The sequence below is a fragment of the Grampus griseus genome (genome assembly GCF_964374135.1).
Source record: "Grampus griseus genome assembly, chromosome: 8".
NCBI classification, from domain to species: Eukaryota; Metazoa; Chordata; class Mammalia; order Artiodactyla; family Delphinidae; genus Grampus; species Grampus griseus.
In genome coordinates this window covers 57,012,010-57,030,880 of record NC_139002.1, presented here as the reverse complement: position 1 = coordinate 57,030,880, position 18,871 = coordinate 57,012,010, and the positions used below count along the sequence as shown (strand labels likewise).

The 18,871-nt window shown below is 41.9% G+C and overlaps 1 protein-coding gene across 2 annotated transcripts in view; it reads right to left on the bottom strand.

Annotated features, from left to right (window-relative positions):
* XRRA1 (X-ray radiation resistance associated 1) overlaps nt 1-18,871 on the bottom strand; it is a 99,014-nt gene that overhangs the window by 18,068 nt on the left and 62,075 nt on the right. The window contains exons 11-12 of one of the 2 annotated variants that reach the window (XM_082659314.1): nt 11,447-11,487; nt 8,457-8,582 (exon numbers count right to left, since the gene is read on the bottom strand). In XM_082659314.1, coding sequence (XP_082515440.1) covers nt 8,457-8,582; nt 11,447-11,487 — 167 coding nt within the window. The remainder of the gene's footprint in view (nt 1-8,456; nt 8,583-11,446; nt 11,488-18,871) is intronic. The other variant, XM_082659315.1, reaches the window with a different exon arrangement.

Genomic DNA, 18,871 nt, shown 5'->3' with positions numbered 1-18,871 from the left:
AGTATGGAGGTTTCTCAAGAAACTTAAAATAGAACTACCATTGACCAAGCAATTCTACTCCTGGGTAAATATCTGAAAAAAACAAAAGCACTTATTTGAAAAGGTACATGCATCCCAGTGTTCATAGCAGCATTGTTTACAACTGGCAAGACATGGAAGCAACCTAAGTGACCATCAACAGATGAATGGATAAAGAAGACGTGGTATACACACACACACACACACACACACACACACACAATGGACTAATACTTAGCCATAAAAAAGAATGAAATCTTGCCATTTGCAGCAACATGGATGGACTTGGAGGGTATTATTTTAAGTGAAGTAAGTCAGAGAAAGACAAATGCTGTATGATATCACTTAGTTGTGGAATCTAAAAAATACAGGAAACTAGTGAATATAATAAGAAAGAAGCAGACTTACAGATATAGAAAACAAACTAGTGGTGACCAACGGGGAAAGGGAAGGGGGAAGGGGCAATATAGGCGTAGAGAAGAAAGATGTACAAACTATTAGGTATAAAACAAGTTCCAAGGATATACTGTACAACACGGGGAATATAGACATTACTTTATAGTAATTATAAATGGAGTACAACCTTTAAAAACTATGAATCACTGTATTGTACATCTCTAACATATAATATTGTACAGCAACTATATTTCAATTAAAAAAATTTTTTAATCACATCCAAAAATACCTAGGAATAAACTTATCCAAGGAAGTGAAAGCCTCTATTTGGAAAACTGTAAAACATGGATGAAGGAAATTAAAGATGATTCAATGAAATGGAAAGATATCCCATGCTGGAGGATAGGAAGATTTTAGTATTGTTAAAATGGCCATACTACCCAAAGCAATCTACATATTTAATGCAATCCCTATCAAAATACCCATTACTTTTTCCAGAGAACTAGAAGAAATAATACTAAAATACACAAAAGACCCAGAATTGCCAAAGCAGTCCCGAGGAAAAGAACAAAGCTGGAGGTATAACCCTCCCAGACTTCAGACTATACTATAAAGCTATATAGTAATCAAAAACAGCATGGTGTTGACACAAAAACAGACACATACATCAATGGAACAGAATAAAAAACTGAGAAATAAAGCCACACACCTACGGTCAATTAATCTATGACAAAGGAGGCAAGAATATAAATGGAAAAAAGACAGTCTCCTCAGTAAGTGGTGCTGGGAAAACTGGACAGCTACATGTAAAAAAATATATATATATATTAGAACATTCTCTTGGGAACTCCCTGGCAGTCCAGTGTTTAGGACTCCATGCTTTCACTGCCAAGAGCCCAGGTTCAATCCCTGGTCAGGGAACTAAGATCCTGCAAGCTGTGCAGCGCAGCCAAAAAAAGAACATTCTCTTACACCATATACAAAACTAAACTCAAAATGGTTTAATCACCTAAATGTAAGACCTGAAATCATAAAAGTCCTAGAAGAGAACATAGGCCGAACACTCTTTGACATAAATTATAGCAATATTTTTTTGCATCACTTTCCTAAGGCAAAAGAAATAAGAGCAAAAATAAACAGATGGGACCTAATAAAACTTAAAAGCTTCTGCATAGCAAAGGAAACCACTGACAAAGCAAAAAGGCAATCTGTGGAATGGGGGAAAATATTTGCAAATGATTCAACTAACAAGGGGTTAATATCTAAAACATACAAACAGCTCATACAACTCATTATCCAAAAACCCCAAATAATCCAATTGAAAACTGGGCAGAAGATTTGAATAGATATTTTTCCAAAGACATACAGATGGCCAACAGTCACATGAAATATGCTCAACATCGCTAATAGAGTAATGCAAATCAAAACAATGAGATATCACCTTACATCTGTCAGAATGGCTATCATCAAAAAGTCTACCATGGGACTTCCCTGGTGGCGCAGTGGTTAAGAATCTGCCTGCCAATGCAGGGGACGTAGGTTCAAGCCTGGTCTGGGAAGACCCCACATGCTGCAGAGCAACTAAGCCCGTGCACCGCAACTACTAAGCCTGTGCTCTAGAGCCAGTGAGCCACAACTACTGAAGCCTGCATGCCTAGAGCCCATGCTCTGCAACAAGAGAAGCCACCACCATGAGAAGCCCGTGCACCACAACGAACAGTAGCCCCTGCTCACTGCAACTAGAGAAAGCCTGCGTGCAGCAACGAAGACCCAACACAGCCATAAATAAATAAATAAATAAATAAATAAATAAATAAATAAGTAAATAAATAAATAAATAAATAAAAATTTACAAATATTAAAAAAAAGTCTACCAATAACAAATGTTGGAGAAGATGTGGAGAAAAGGGAACCCTCGTATACTATTGGTGGGAATGTAAACTGGTGGTATTACTCAGCTATAAAGAAAATGAAATAATGCCATTTGCAGCAACATGGATAGACCTAGAAAATATTACATTTAGTGAAATAAGTTAGAGAAAGACAAATGCTGTATGATATCACTTATACTGGAATCTAAAAAATAATATAAATGGATGTATATACAAAACAGAAACAGACTCACAGAAAAACTTGTGGTTACCAAAGAAGAGAGTGAAGCAGGACAAATTAGGGGTATGGGATTAAGAAATATAAACTATTATATATAAAATAGATAAGCAACAAGGATATACTGTATAGCACAGGGAATTATACTCAGTCTTGTAATAACCTATAATGGAATATAACCTGCAAAAATATTGAATCACTATGCTATACACCTGAAACTAACACAATATTGTAAATCAACTATAATTCCATAAAAAACAGAAATATGGAGACTTAAATTTGACAGGACTTGGATTAGATATGGGTGGGGAGGAGGGATGTACAGGAGAGAGAAGTATCAAAGATGACAACCAGGTTTTGGCTCAAGTACCTGAACGGAGTCAATAGCTCAAGTAACTCAGCTATTGACAACGATATGGAATCATGGAAGAACATCCATTTTTGAATTGATAAGATCATTAATTCACTTTGGATATGTGTTTTTGGAGGTGCCTTTTAGATCTCCAAGTAGAAATTCAAGTAGACAGTAGATACACTGGTCTCAGGTATAAAGGATTTATAAGTTTGTGAGGCATTGGTCATGGGCAATGGGTATGTGAAGCCAGCCTCGGGAGAAAACACAGAGTAAGAGGAGAAAAGGGACTCAAAGTAGGCCTTGAAGGACTTTCACATTTGATCATCTAGACCAGAGGTCAGCAAACCTTTTCTGTCAGAGGCCAGATAAATGTTTTAGGCTTTGCAGGCCATACGGTCTCTGTTGCAACTATTCAACTTTGCTGTTGTAGCGCAAAAGCAGCCATAGACAATTCATAAGTAAATAAGTTTTCCAACAAAACTTTATTTATGGACTCTGAAATTTGAATTTCACATAATTTTCATGGGTCATGAAGTATTATTCTTCTTTTGATTTTTTCAACCATTTAAAAATGTAAGTATCACTCTTAGCCAAAGAATATGCAAAAACCAGGGTCAGCAGATATAGCCTGTTGGCCAAAATCTGGGTCCCTGTCTGTTTAATAAGGTTTCATTAGAACACTGACATGCTCATTCACTTATGTATTGCCTTTTGTGCTACAAGGGCAGAGTTGACTAGTTGTGACAGAGTAATATATTTACTATCTGTCTCTTTTACAGAAAAAGTTTTGCTGACTTCTTATCTAGACTGTAGAAAAAGAGGGAAGAAAGATGAATCTACAAAGAAACCTAATATGTGTTGATAAATGACTATATAATGATGGTTAAAGAGGGTGCAGAGTCACTTTTGTGCAAATCAAGTAGTCAAGAAGCAGTCACCACAAAATGGGAGATGGAGAATTTAATTTTGTCAGGATGCAAAATTACATCCATCCAAATCAGGTAGCTAAAAAGTTGAAGAAGGTTACAATTAAAACTGGTGGAGGGACTTCCCTCATGGCGAAGTGGTTAAGAATCCACCTGCCAATGCAGGGGACATGGGTTCGAGCCCTGGTCCGGGAAGATCCCACATGCCGCGGAGCAGCTAAGCCCGTGCGCCAAAGCCTGTGCGCCACAACTACTGAGCCTGCACTCTAGAGCCCGTGAGCCACAACTACTGAGCCCGCGTGCCACAACTACTGAAACCTACACGCCTAGAGCCCATGCTCCACAACAAGAGAAGAAGCCACCGCAGTGAAAAGCCCGCGCACCGCAACGAAGAGTAGCCCCCACTCACCGCAACTACCGCACGCAGCAAGGAAGACCCAACGCAGCCAAAAATATAAATAAATAAATTTATTAAAAAAAATACTGGTGGAAAGTTGAATGATACCCAGGGCACGTGTGCCATATTTTCTGTGAAATTAAGTCCCAGCTGAAAGATATAGGCTTAGGATTCTGGCTGATTATTGTAAGCAGAATTTGACCATCAGGTTAGCTTGTTCCTTATAAGGTGAGTTTAATGCCCCTGGAAATAAATTCAGATTCCAATGACACCTTGAAATTTCTGCCCAATTTTTCACTGGGTTAGGGTGAATATAACTTAATAGTCAAACTTATGAAGTAAGTAAATATTAGTTAAAGGTGGAGTCAAAGTGATTATTTTACTTTTGGCACAAAAATTACTAGATTTCTAAGTGAATATTCTAGATGTATATAAATTCTGTTTGAAGGCATAACTGGTTTTAAAATTTTTAACTTTAATAAATTGAATATTAATTTCAACACAGGTTGCCTGAGTACTCCTTGACATGATCAGAACATCACTCATTCATCTCACAAACATACTGAGCACCTAACATGTATCAGGTGCTATTTGAAAAGATGATGAAATAGTTGTAAGCAAAACAAAGTCACAGCTCGCAAAAGAACCTACATTCTGGCAGTAGACAACTGATCACAGACAAAAAGATATATGTAAGGGGGTAACTCTCATAAAGAAAAATGTTTAAAAACTCAAGTGAAATGTAGAAAACAGGAAAGACTGCTGCTCACCTCCTAACAACAATATAAAAACTGAATAACCTACACCTGCACAACTTTTCTTGAGTGCAACAGAGAGCTAAGGTCTCAGGGCAATCAAGTGGCCTGAAATATAAGGAAAGTAGGGCACCTCCAAGGAGGGATGGGACATGGACCCTGGCTCACCTGTGGCAGAACGTGGGAGGAAAAGATGATGAGTGGCATTTAAGTATTTAAGAAGTCAGCTAAAATTTTTAATGAACTGCTAAAGGCCAAGTGTGGGCTACAGTAGGAGAATAGAACTCCTGAGAGCTGCAGACACAAGGGGAATTCACGCCCACTTGTAGGCAAAAGACTGGACACAGTGAGGGAGACTGGAGAAAGCCTTCCTTGGGGTGTAGGTCTGGAGGAGGAGAGCAGCTGCCACTGTAGGAAAGACAGGAAGCCCTGCCAACCCTGCTCCCTAGTGAACAAAAGCCTGAAGCTGCTGAGGAAGGTCAACAAACCCTGTTGGGCCCAGGGCCCTGCATCTGGGGAGGGAAAAAATTAAAACCTGCTACTCCTGTGGTAGGGGGGGAATTCGACCTGGCCCATTTCATTAGAAGTCGCCTACTGCTGGGACAGGGGTAGGACCCCTGAGAAGGGTACATCCTTGAGACACAGGAACCCAGGGCCTACTTAAGACAGGGGTTGGGCCCTCCCACTGGTACCCTACCATCAGACTAGCAAGCACTAACTAACAAGTGAAAGCAGTCACTGCTGGGGGAGGAACAAGAGTGTGGAGATAAACCCTCTGAGGTGTAGGAACACAGAAAAGGCTGCAAGATGAGGATAGAGCAGGAATGCTGAGAAAATAAGAATGAAATCTTACAGATTATGTTATCTGGCCACAATAGAATTAAATTAGAACTCAACAAATGTAAGTTATCTAGAAGATCCCCATATATTTGGAAATAAAACAACTCACTTCTAAACAACCCAAAGTCAAAGAAGAAATCATAGAAAAATATAAATATTTTAATTGAATGAAAATCATGACACAATTTGTAGGATGCAGCTCCAACAGTGCTTAAAGAAGATATTTATAGCTGTACATGCTTATATTAAAAAGAAGAAAGGTCTAAATCAATGATCTAATATTATACTATTTATGAATCTAGAAAAAGAAGAGCCAATTAAGCTCATTGTGAGTAGGACAGAAATAAAGTTATGAGCAGAAATCAATGAAATGGAAAACAGACTACAGAGAAATCCAAAGAAACCAGCACCTAGCTTAGTGTTTTTTTTTTTTTTAAGTCCATAAAAGGGATAACTTCTAACTACTTTGGATCAATAAAAGACACAACTTACCAGTTTCAAGAATGAAAGGAGGGGGCTTCCCTGGTGGCACAGTGGTTAGGAATCCGACTGCCAGTGCAGGAGACATGGGTTCGAGCCCTGGTCCGGGAGGATCCCACATGCCATGGAGCAGCTGAGCCCGTGTGCCACAGCTACTGAGCCTGTGCTCTAGAGCCCACAAGCCACAACTACTGAGCCCGTGTGCCGCAGCTACTGAGGCCCGTGTGCCTGGGGCCCGTGCTCTGCAGCAGGAGAGGCCACCACAATGAGAGGCCTGTGCACCACAGTGAAGAGTAGCCCCCATTCGCCCCAACTAGAGAAAACCCAACACAGCCAAAAATAAATAAATAAATTTAAAAAAAAAAAGAATGAAAGGAGGACCCATAATACATCTATGATCCACTGATTTTCAACAAGGGTGAGCAGACCACTCAATGGGGAAAGAACAGTCTTTCCAATAATGGTGTTGAAGGACTTCCCTGGTGGTGCAGTGGTTAAGAATCTGCCTGCCAATGCAGGGGACATGGGTTTGAGCCCTGGTCCGGGAAGATCACACATGCTGTGGAGCAACTAAGCCCGTGCGCCACAACTACTGAGCCTGCGCTCTAGAGCCCGCGAGCCACAACTACTGAAGCCCGCGTGCCTAGAGCCCATGCTCCACAACAAGAGAAGCCACCACAATGAGAAGCCTGCGCGTCAAAACAAAGAGTAGCCCCCGCTAGCTGCCACTAGAGAAAGCCCGTGCACAGCAACGAAGATCCAATGCAGCCAAATATAAATAAATAAATTTATTTAAAAAAATAAATGGTTTTGAGAAAACTGCATATCCACATACAAAAGAATGAAGCCGGACCCCTATCTCGCACCATATATAAAGATTAACTCAAAATGGATCAAAGACCTGGGCTTCCCTGGTGGCGCAGTGGTTGGGAGTCCGCCTGCTGATGCAGGGGACGTGGGTTCATGCTCCGGCCCGGGAGGATCCCACATGCCGTGGAGCGGCTGGGCCCGTGAGCCATGGCCACTGGGCCTGTGCGTCTGGAGGCTGTGCTCTGCAGCGGGAAAGGCCACAGCAGTGAGAGGCCCGCGTACCGCAAAAAAAAAAAAAAAAAAAAAAGGATCAAAGACCTAAATGTTACAGCTAAAATTATAACTCTTAGAAGAAAACACCCAGGAAGGTTGGCTGTACTAACCACTTGCCTCAGAAGGAATGTAAGCAGAGTACCTTAAAAGTTGCCTGCATTTCACACCTGAGTAGGGCTCAATTAGTGGGGTTTACTGGAAGTTTTATAGGACATAGCTGTTGGAAAAATATGTTAACATAAAACATGTTAAGGGGGGGCTTCCCTGGTGGCACAGTGGTTAAGAATCCGCCTGCCAATGCCGGGGACACGGGTTTGAGCCCTGGTCCAGGAAGATTCCACATGCCGTGGAGCAGCTAAGCCCGCGAGCCACAACTACTGAGCCCATGCGCCACAACTACCAAAGCCCGTGCACCTAGAGCCCATGCTCAACAAGAGAAGTCCACCCACCGCAACGAAGAGTAGCCCCCACTTGCCGCAACTAAAAGAAAGCCCGTGTGCAGCAACGATGACCCAACACAGCCATAAATAAATTAATTAAAAAACAAAAACATGTTAAGGAAACACATGTTAAATCTGTCCCATGGACTTTACATCTGCTGCTCCCTTAGGCTAGAACATTTCTCACTTCACTCTACCCTCAGTCTTCACCTCAATAAACTCACTGATTCCCATCTCAGCTTAAACACCACTCTGCAGAGAACCTTCCCTGATCCCAAATATTAGGTAAGACCCCCTGCCCTGTCACATACTTCATAGCACTGTGAATGTCTTCATGACACTGAGCAGTCTTATATTGTGATTATTTGTCCAGTATCAGTCTTCAGATTCAGAGGCTGAATCTTTCTTCGCACACCTGTATCCCCAGTGCCTGGCACAGAGCCTGGCACATGTTAAGTGTTACATCAATATCTGTGACTGAATGGATGGACTCCTGCCTTGGCCTGCATGCCCTCTGCTTCCCCCCACCCTGAGAATTCCTGAGCCTGCATACTGTTGATGAAGGGAACGGGAGGGTTAGCTTTCAGGCCAGAGCAGCTCACACCCCACCCTCCCGTCTGTGCCCCTGAGGAAAGAGGTAGAGAAGCAGAGAGTCACCTTGTTGTAGGCCAGGCTAAGGTACCTCAGCTCTGGGAAGGGCAGGGCCAGCGTCTGGTTCCTCGCTTTCAGTGACTTCACGGGAAGAATCTCGAATATGGGAGGAAGCGCACATACCTTGGTTGTCTTAGAAGGAAAAGAAAGTCAAAGTCAAAGTGCCCTGGTGATAAGAAGTGGGCCAACAGACCCTTCCTAGGGAGTGTGGTGGATAGAATGACCATTCTAGAGAGGCTGGGTCAAAAGAGACATCCAGGGTCATAAGGGGCGATGTCATCAAGGGCCCAGAGTTCTGGCTCCAAGTTTCCTATGTCACATGGTGAGCTAGTTCTCTGGTACGCAAAGTTCCAGTTTCAAGTTCTCTGAAGCCAAAGTACAATACAGCAGTGCACCACTGCTGAGGCTCTTTGCTCTCACCTCTCACTTTCTGCCCTATAGTGGCTTATCCTGAACTTGCCCCTCTATACAGTTGGGTTAAAATTTCTCCAGAAGGTGAAAGGGCAGGGCTTGCATTGTTAAGGGGACTTTTCCTAGTGAGGAGACAGAGCAGGAGTGACCTGAGCCTTGAACACCTGCTCTGATGGGCTAGTCCACATCCTACAGTGGAGGCTCTTAGTTCCGAGATAAAACGACAGCTAAGTCCTGGACAATCTCCGGCAGGCTGTGGGGCCTGGGTGTGGCCAGTGCATCTGGCTCACTTGCAGCGTCAGTCATGGTCTCTCAGCACACCTCAGCCTGCCTTAGGGTCAACATGTTTGATCAAGTAGAAAGTGGAAGTCGCTGGATTAACCATCTAACCAGGGTAGATGCTGGGCTAATGACTGGGTTCAGATGAACTAGATTCATCTAAGCTCCATTAATTGCTGTGTAATCTCGAGCAAGTCACTTAAATTTCCTTTGCTCATTTAATGACCATTTGTGGAGCACCTACTTTTTTTTTTTTTTACAGCAATTCCTTTTTATTTATTTATTTATTAAGTTTTTGGCCACACCCCATGGCATGTGGGATCTTAGCTCCCTGACCAGGGATCGAACCCACGCCTCCTGTGCTGGAAGGCAGAATCTTAACAACTGGACCGCTGGGGAAGTCCCTGGAGCACCTACTATTGGCCAAGTATTTTTGTCCTCTCCTGGGGTCCAACTTGTACAGCCACAAGTGAGATGGATAAGTCATGGGTGACAGTAAAACAAAAACCAGTGGCGGTGCTTGGGAACTCTCCTCTCAAGGAAATCCGAATGCAATCTCCAAGAGGCTGAGTGGAATGTGGTGGTGGTCTGGTAAGGTATCTCCTCAACTGTGCAATTCCCTACCCGGAGCGAGGCTGTGTGAGCCAAAGTGGGCAAATCAGACTGGAGCACAGAGAAGAAAAAGCCAGACAGGCTTGGGGGTTACCTAGCCCTGTCCAGGGGGCCGGAATATCCTGATCTGAGGGCATGACTGGCTCTGCCGGGGACAGAAAGGGCCCTGTCTTAGAGTGGGATGTATCTGACAGTGATAGAGAGGCTGCTAAATGTTTCAACCATTCAACTCACTCTCTACATTCTCAGATGCCACACAGTTGGGATCTGAGCACTAAGCAACCTAATTCTGTGGCCACAAGCCCCTCTATCCCTTATGCATGCGCTTGTGTGACCTTGCTGCTCCTCCCATTCAGACGTGGAGTCTGTATCTCTTAATCCCTTGAAACTAGACTGGCTGCTGTATAATAAAGAATTTGTCTGGTCTTTGTCTTGGGTTCTTGGCACTGACCTTCTAAAACCCTTGGAATCTCCTGAGTGATAGGAATGTCTTTGTTATGCATGACCCTTGGATCATACCGGAGTTCACGCTAATGAGATGACTTGGGATGGCAGCTGGCCATACTATAAAGACAACCGTGTGATCAGAGGATTGGAGTTTGAGCCAGCCTGACCTCTGGGGAAGGGAGAGGGGCTAGAAACTGAGTTCAATCATGTGGCCAATGGTTCGATCAATTGTGGCTATGTAATGAAACTCCAATGAAAGCTCTGAACACTGAGACTCAAGTGAGCTTCCTGGTTGGTGAACACATCAGATGTGCTGGGAGGGTGACACACTCTCATTCCACAGTAAGAGGGCAAAGAGGCTCTGTGTTTCGAACCCTCCCAGCCCTCATTATGTGTCTTTTTATTTGGCTCGTCCTGATTTGTATCCTTTATAGTCAAACTGTGATTGTAAGTATAGTGCTCTCCTGAGTTCTATCTATGAGTCGTTCTAGCAAATTATTGAACCCGAGGGGGTCACTGGAACTTTAGAATTTATTGCCAGGAGGTCAAGTAGCCTGGGGACCCCCAAACTTGCAGCTAGTGTCTGAAGTGAGGGCAGTCTTATTGGGGACTGTGCCCTTAACTTGTGGGACGCATGCTAATTCCAGGTAACTAGCATCAGAATTGTACTGCAGGAATATACTGGCCTTATGACTTTCTTTGACCAACAGAAAATGCCATTGTTTGAATTTCAGAGCCTTGCTCTCTTGGAACCCTGATGCCACCATGCTGTAAAGAAGTCCAGGATGAAAAGACAACAAAAGATGCCAAGCCTGTGACACCAAGGATTAGACCCCGGATGGTGGTGTGTTTAGCCAGGATCACTCTAGCTTTGGGGTTTTTTTGTTTTTCTTTTTCACTCTAGCTTTCGGGCAGGGTCTCTTGTTAGGAAGCTATTGGGCTTCATCCTGGTGGCAGCCTCACTTCAATGCCAGCTTGATCACGTGAGGTAGCAACCATTACTACTGAACAGCATCTGAGACCAATGGAAGCTAGTCTGTGGGCAGTGTGAGGTCTGGGACCTGTCTGTTGAGTCCGCTGCTGCATCTCCATAGGCCAGCTTAGTGCCTGGAACATGGTCGGTTCAGTGAATGGGCCTCCTCAGTGTTATATATGTAAATGCCTCTCATGGCTCCATTAACCTATTTTTGTTTATTAAAATTAATGTTTTGACTCAAGGATGCAAATATAAAGTAGGCAGTTCCTACCTCTGAGGTTGAAAATCCAGGATAAGATGAGAACACAACCTCTGAAATAGAAGAGAAACAGAATGAAGGTTGGTGAGAGCACTAACTGACCCCCGGAGAGGCCAGGGTCTGGGTCTACCACCCATTGTATGCAGCAGGGTACCTCCTAGGGGGAGTACTCATTGGCCCTGAGCTTCAGTGCTAACTGGGAAGAGGAACAGCTGTGACATGTGTCAGGTAATAAGCCCTTTGCGCTTAGAAAAAAATTCAAACCCCTTGGCCAGGCTTTTGAGGTCCTGCCTGATCTGGCCCCTGCCTACTTCTCTAATCTTATCTCATGCTACCCTGCCCCTCACTCACTATATTTCAGCCACACTGACCTTCTTCCTGACTTTGCAACATGCAAGCTCTTTCGAGCCTCAGAACTGTTGGGCAGTCAGTATTGGTCAGAAGGCAAACCAACTGTCTTAGAAGAGAAAAATGTATATAAAAGATAGTCTGTCAAAGGATTTGAAAATACTATTTGTTATATTAGTATAAATAGAGTGTGTTAAGACAGTGAATTCAGGAGAGATAAGTAACTAAGGAGGAGGCTGCAGAGTGATTTCATTCTTGGGATCATCAGACTAAGATGAGCCAATAAAGAGCTCAGTTCAACCTAATAAGGCAAAGCATCTGCTGGGACTGGATCCTGTGCAGGGACCATTCACCTTTGCCCTGACTAATGGGATCCCTTCCACATGTTAATGATATTAGGCAGAGAAGGTTACATTTAAATGAAATAAGCAATAGTATGGGTGGAACATCACACGGCATAAACAACTCCTATGACAAGGGTCTGAAAGGAATTTGGGAAAGGTTTGTGCAAGGAACAAAGTAGGAGTTAGCTGAGAGATGGGCCGTGGTCACAAGTGTAGGTGCTAAGCAGTGATCTTCTGGGCAGATAGAGAGCCCCCATATCTAGAAAGATGAACTGAGGTGCACTCTATCCAAACTCATGTCCTGGCCCTCCCCAAAATTACAGGAAGCAACTCCAGAAACCAGAACGTGCATTCTAAGTTTCAGACTGGAGACTGTTCAAGAGAAAGATGCACAATCAAGCACTTCCTAATGTCTGAGGAAAATTAACAATATGAAAGAAAGTTATGAAATATAAAAGAAGAACTAGCATCTGAAACAAACAAAATTTAACCAAAAGAATAAAACTTTAAATAATTAGTGTCCTCTAAGGAATTCAAAAGGCTATTTCATTCTAGAACAAAATCAGTCATTATGCAAGAGAAACTATTAATAATTTTGTAATTTTAAAGTATGATAATCAAATAAAAGATTTAATAAATGTGTTGTACAGAAGAAAAGACCCACTTGAAGAGCTAATTCATAAAATGGAGAATGGAAAGGGGATAAGAAAATTTTTCCAAGATGACAGAAACCATCTTGGAAAGAATACAAAGTATCTAACAGGATAAACGAAAAAGAACTGCACACCCAGATGCATCTTACTCAAATTTCCAAAGGGAAAAATGGAAATCTTAAGAGATTCCAGGGAGCAAAAATAGGTTTCCTACAAAGGGATGGGAATCAGATTAGTGTCAGACTTCTCATTGGCAGCAATGGATTTAGAAGGCAATGGAGTAATATCTTCAAAGTTTTCAGTAAAAATTATTTTAAGGCTAGAGCTCTCTATTCAGCAAACTAGCATTCAAGTATGATAACAAAATAAAGGTAATTTTGGATATTTTATGGGCTGAGAAAAATCTACTCTATGCAAACCCTCTTTGAAAGAATCATTCAAACAGCAAAATGAAAAGAAATACAGAATAGGAAACTATCTTTGTGACTATGAGAAAGGGAGATACTTCTCAAACAAGAACCCAAGGCATAAACCATAAGATAAAATTGTATAGATCTGGTGCGATGGACTGAACTGTGTCATTCCCCACCAACCCCCACCCCCCGTCGCCAATTCATATGTTGAAGTCCTAACCCCTAGTACCACAGAATGTGGTTGTATTTGGAAACAGTGCCTTTAAAGAGGTAATTAAGGTTAATAAGGTCATTAGGATAGCCCTAATTCAATATGAAAGGTCTCCTTGTCAGAAGAGTAGATTAGGACATAAACAATTCAGACAGAGGGAGGACCAAATGAGGATACAGCTAGAAGGTAGCCTTCTATAAGCCAAGAAGAAAGCCCTCAAAAGAAACCAAATCTGACAACACCTTGATCTTGGACTTCTAGACTCCAGAACCATGAGAAAATAAATATCTGTTGTTTAAAACAAACAGCCTATGGTATTCTGTTACGGCAGTCTTAGCAAACTAATACATTTAGGTAAATCAAAATTAAGAACTTCTCTTCAAAATGTCATCTCTACCATTACAGATGAAGTAAACAGACAGGTGATGACAGAATAAAAGAAGAAATTGAAAATATTAAAACTATCAAGGGATATGAAATAGCAATTCATAAAAGTTGAAAACCAAATGGCTAAGTAAATGAAGAAATACTTAACATCAAAAATATTTAGAAAAATGGAATTTAAAACAATGAAATATCACTTTATACCTACAAAATAACAAAACTTAGAACAATTAAAAAGTTGGGGAATATCAAGTGCAGGCAAGGTTGTAAGGAAACAGAAACCCTGATGTACTACTGGTGTGAGTGTACACTAGAGCCACCATTTTGAAGAACCACCAGGTGGCCCTTATTTAAACTACTTATATATATATATTCTGTGATACAACAAAACCACTCCTAGGTAAATATTCCAGAAAAACTCTGGCACAGAGGTATATGCAAGAAACATACACAAGGTAGGCGACCTAGGTGTCCATTAGCAAGGGAATAGATGAATTAAAGTGTGGTTAGAGCATAGTGTGGAATATTATGCATTAGATAAAAGGAAAGAACTGGATGGGCATACAGCAATAAGAACAATCTTAAAAACAGCGCTGAGTGAAAAAACTTAAGTAACAGAATGAGCTCAACAGCATATTACCATTATATAAACTAAAAACACATTACACACAAAATAATATATACTTTACAAGATACATCCATATATCCAGGAAAATATATCTAGCAAAAAAACCAGATACTTACATGAAAATAGGAAATGGGGGTAGGGATTAAGAATGAAGGAGAAAAAATAAAATAGGGCAAGAGGAGCTTTATAAAAACTAATGGTTAAAGTGCTAATAACCTGAATTTTATTATTATTATTATTTTTTGTGGTACACGGGCCTCTCACTGTTGTGGCCTCTCCCATTGCGAAGCACAGGCTCCGGATGTGCAGGCTCAGCGGCCATGGCTCACGGGCCCAGCCGCTCTGTAGCATGTGGGATCTTCCCGGACCGGGGCACAAACCCGTGTCCCCTGCATCAGCAGGTGGGCTCTCAACCACTGCACCACCAGGGAATACCCTGAGTTTTATTATTAAATCAACTCTCTGCTCCTAAGTTATACACAGACACACAAAAGGGAATGTAAGAAGGAGGAAAATCTGAGATATGAGCAGCTGTGGTGAGTACAGAAGTAAGTAAAACTAAGAGTTCAATCTTTCAGTGTAACTGCTGATGTGTAATTAAAAAAAATTAAAACCACTCAAATCATTATTAGTGTTTATTACTTTATGGGAAGTGATGGGGTAGGGTGGAGTAGGTAAACATATATTAAGATTTTTTTCTTATTAAAGAATAACACTTGAATTTGGTTGCTTGTAGGTATTGATAGACAAAGGTGAGTTTAAATATGTGGATTAAAAGGTCTAGGGTAACTACTGAAATGGAAATGAGATGTACAACTTTAAACAACTAGGGAAAAAGTAGAATTAAAAGAAAACTCATTCAGTGCTCACAGGAGGCACAAAAGAAGGAAAAAAACATGGTAAATAGAAAACATATGGAGAAGGAAATCAAGATGGTGGAGCAGAGGGACATGGAGCTCACCTGCTCCCACAACAGTTCTCACAGAATACCTACTAAAAGCTGGCAGAAGATCTCATACAACCAAAGCTGCAAGAAAGATCCCCATGTAGCCAGGCAGGAGCAAAGGAAAAGGGAGAAGAAGAGGAATTGGGATGGGACCTGCACGCTTGGGAGGGAGCTGTGAAAGAGGAAAGCTTCCCTTACCCTGGGAACCTCCTTCACCAGTTGGGAGGTCTGCCTGGACAGACAAGGAGATTCAGAGCCCCGAGAGGAGAGTGTGGGAGCTGGCCTGCAGCCCCACAGTGTAGAGACTGACCAGCACAGATGGTCCTGGCCACGCTGCTGCATTTCCCAGCCCGAGACACGCGCCTGCTGGTGTGTGTATTGGGTGCTGAAACTTGGGCTTCAGAGAACAGACCCCAGGAAAGGACTACGTTTGGCTGTGCGGAGACAGCCCGAAGCACCTGGAGCATGGCCCAGCCCACAACTGGGGGCACATGCAGGACAGAACGTGAGTCCAGCAGAGGAGCCCCACTGTCAACACGGGAAAGGAGGGGAATGGGTCCACCACAGCAGACTTATTGTCAGCGTGCTCACAGCAAGTGTGGCTCTGGTTGCTGCAGGTTCTGTGCACTTGGTGGGCCCATGGGCAGATGCACGCCTGAGGGATGTCTGAGCTGATTACCGGCAATCCCACTGCTGGCGCCTGGGATGCAGCTCTGGTGGGTTCTCACTGGCGGGTTTGGGGGCCAGGACACACAGGCATAAGGGCCATCTGAACTGACTATCTGTGGGCTTAGGGGACACAGCTCCTGCAGGTTTATGCGCCAGCGGCTTTAAGAGGGCACATGAATGCCTAAGGGACCTCTGAGCTGAACACCGGAGCTCCTAAGCAGAGGCGACCACCCAGGACAATGCCAGCAACAGTGATCTTTGTGGGCACTCACACAGGGTGGCGGGTGGCATCATAGAATCACACGTTCTGGCAGACAGCTCCTAGGGAAGAACACTCAGTGGCTCTTTTCCCAGTAGGAGCACTCCAGTCCCACTTACCTCACACCACAGCTTAGAACCGGATCTGGGGGCTTCTACTCCAACAGCTGGGGAGCAGACCCTGCCCCCAACAGGGCTGAGACAACCAAAGAGCAAAGAGGAGGCCCCGCCTAATATCCAGTGCAGGCTCTGGTCACCACAACACCAAACGCACCCCCTCTATCATGGGGACAAAGGCCAGCAGACCCTTAGGAAAGATGTGGCAGGCATCCATACTAAACACAGCCCTCGTACCAAAAATATTGGACACAAGCAGGCTACACAGGGAGGCTCCCACACGAAAACAGCCCTTCAAGACCACAGTAGATAACTGTTTCTCCTAAATTCATAAAGTCTGAGATATACAAGAAAAATGAAAAAGCAGAGGAATTATTCCCAATTAAAAGAACAAGAGAAATCCCCTGAAAGAAAACAATGAAACAGACCTCTGCAGTCTACCAGACCCTGAGTTCAAAAAGGAGGTAATAAAAATCCTGAAGGAATTAAGAAGGGCTATGAATAGAAATGTGGATCACTGTAACAGGGAACTAGAAACTATAAAGAGGAGCCAATCAAAATTAGATAACTCAATTGCTGAGATGAAAACTGAGTTAAAGGCGATGAATAGCAGGTCAAATAATGCAATAGAACAAATAAGTGATCTGGAAGGTAGAGTAACAGCAATCCACCCAATCAGAACAGCAGACAGAAAGACAACAGAAAAAAAAATGAAAGCAACATATGAGATCTATGAGATAATATAAAGCATGCCAATATATGCATAACAGGAATCTCAGAAGAAGAAAGAGAAAGGAGATTTAAAATGTATTTGAAGAAATTATGGCTGAAAACTTCCCAAACCTAAAGAAGGAAACAGATATCCAGGTATAGGAAGCACAGAGGGTCCCAAACAAGATGAACCCCAACAGACCTACTCCAAGACATACCATAATTAAAATGGCAAAATTTAAAGTTAAAGAGAAGATTCTAAAGGCAGCAAAAGAAAAACAAAGTCAGTTACAAGGGAAACCCCACAAGGCCATCAGCTAATTTCTCTACAGAAACTTTGCAGGCCAAAAGGGAGTGGCAAGATATATTCAAAGTACTGAAAGGGAAAAACCTGTAACCTAGGATACACTACCCAGCAAGATTAGCACTTAGAGCAGAAGAATAGATAAAAAATTTCTCAGATAAGCAAACACTAGAAGAATACAGCAATACTAAACATATCTTAAAAGAAATATTGAAAGATCTTCTCTAAACAGAAAAGAAGCAAGAACATATAGGAAAGGGAAAATCACAATAGAAAAGGTAAATATATAAAAGGACTGAAGATCACTTAAATAAGCCAGTATATAGATTAAAAAAAAACAACCAAATTATATGAAAGCAATTATAACTACAGTGAACAGCAAAAGGATAAACATGAAGATGTAAAATAGGACATCAAAATCATGAAATGTTGGGGAGGGGAGTAAGAAAATCTAGATCTTTTAGAATGTGTTTGAGCTTATATGACCACCAGTCTAAAGCAAGTAGATATGGATTAACATACTTGAAAACCAGGGTAACCACAAATGAAAACATACAATAGATTCACAAAAGCTAAAAAGAAAGGAACTCAAGCATAATACAAAAGAAAGTCATCAAACTACAAAAGGAAAACAAAAAGAAGAAGAAAGGAACAAAGAAGAAATACAAAACTGACTGGAAAATAAGATTTTAAATGGCAGTAAATACATACTTATCAATAATTACTTTAAATGTCAATGGACTAAATGCTCCAATCAAAAGACATAGAGTGGCAGATTGGATAATAAAACAAGAACCTACAATATGCTGCCTACAGGAGACCCACTTTAGGGTGAAAGACACATACAGATGGAAAGTGAGGGGATGGAAAAAGATATTTCATGCAATGACATGAAAGCAGGGGTAGCAATACTCATATGAGACAAAATAGACTTTAAAACTAAGGCCACAAAAAAAGACAAAGGATGCTATATCATGATAAAAGGATCAATACAAGAAGAGGATATTACACTTGTTAACATATATGCACCCAAAATAGGAGCACCTAAATACATAAAACAAATACTAACAGACATAAAGGGAGAAATTGATGGTAGTACAATAATAGTAGGAGACTTTAACACCCCACTGACATCAATGGACAGATCTTCCAGACAGAAAATCAATAAGGCAACAGAGATCCTAAATGACACAATAGGACAGTTAGATTTCATTGATATCTACAGGACACTACATCCAAAAAAACCGGAATACACATTCTTTTCAAGTGCACAGGGAACATTCTCCAGGATAAATCACATACTAGTTCACGAAACAAGCATCAACAAATGTAAGAGAATACAAATTATTTCAAGCATCCTTTCTGACCACAACAGCATGAAACTAGAAATCAACCACAGAAAGAAAAATGAGAAAAAAGCAATTACACGGAAACTAAACAACATGCTATTA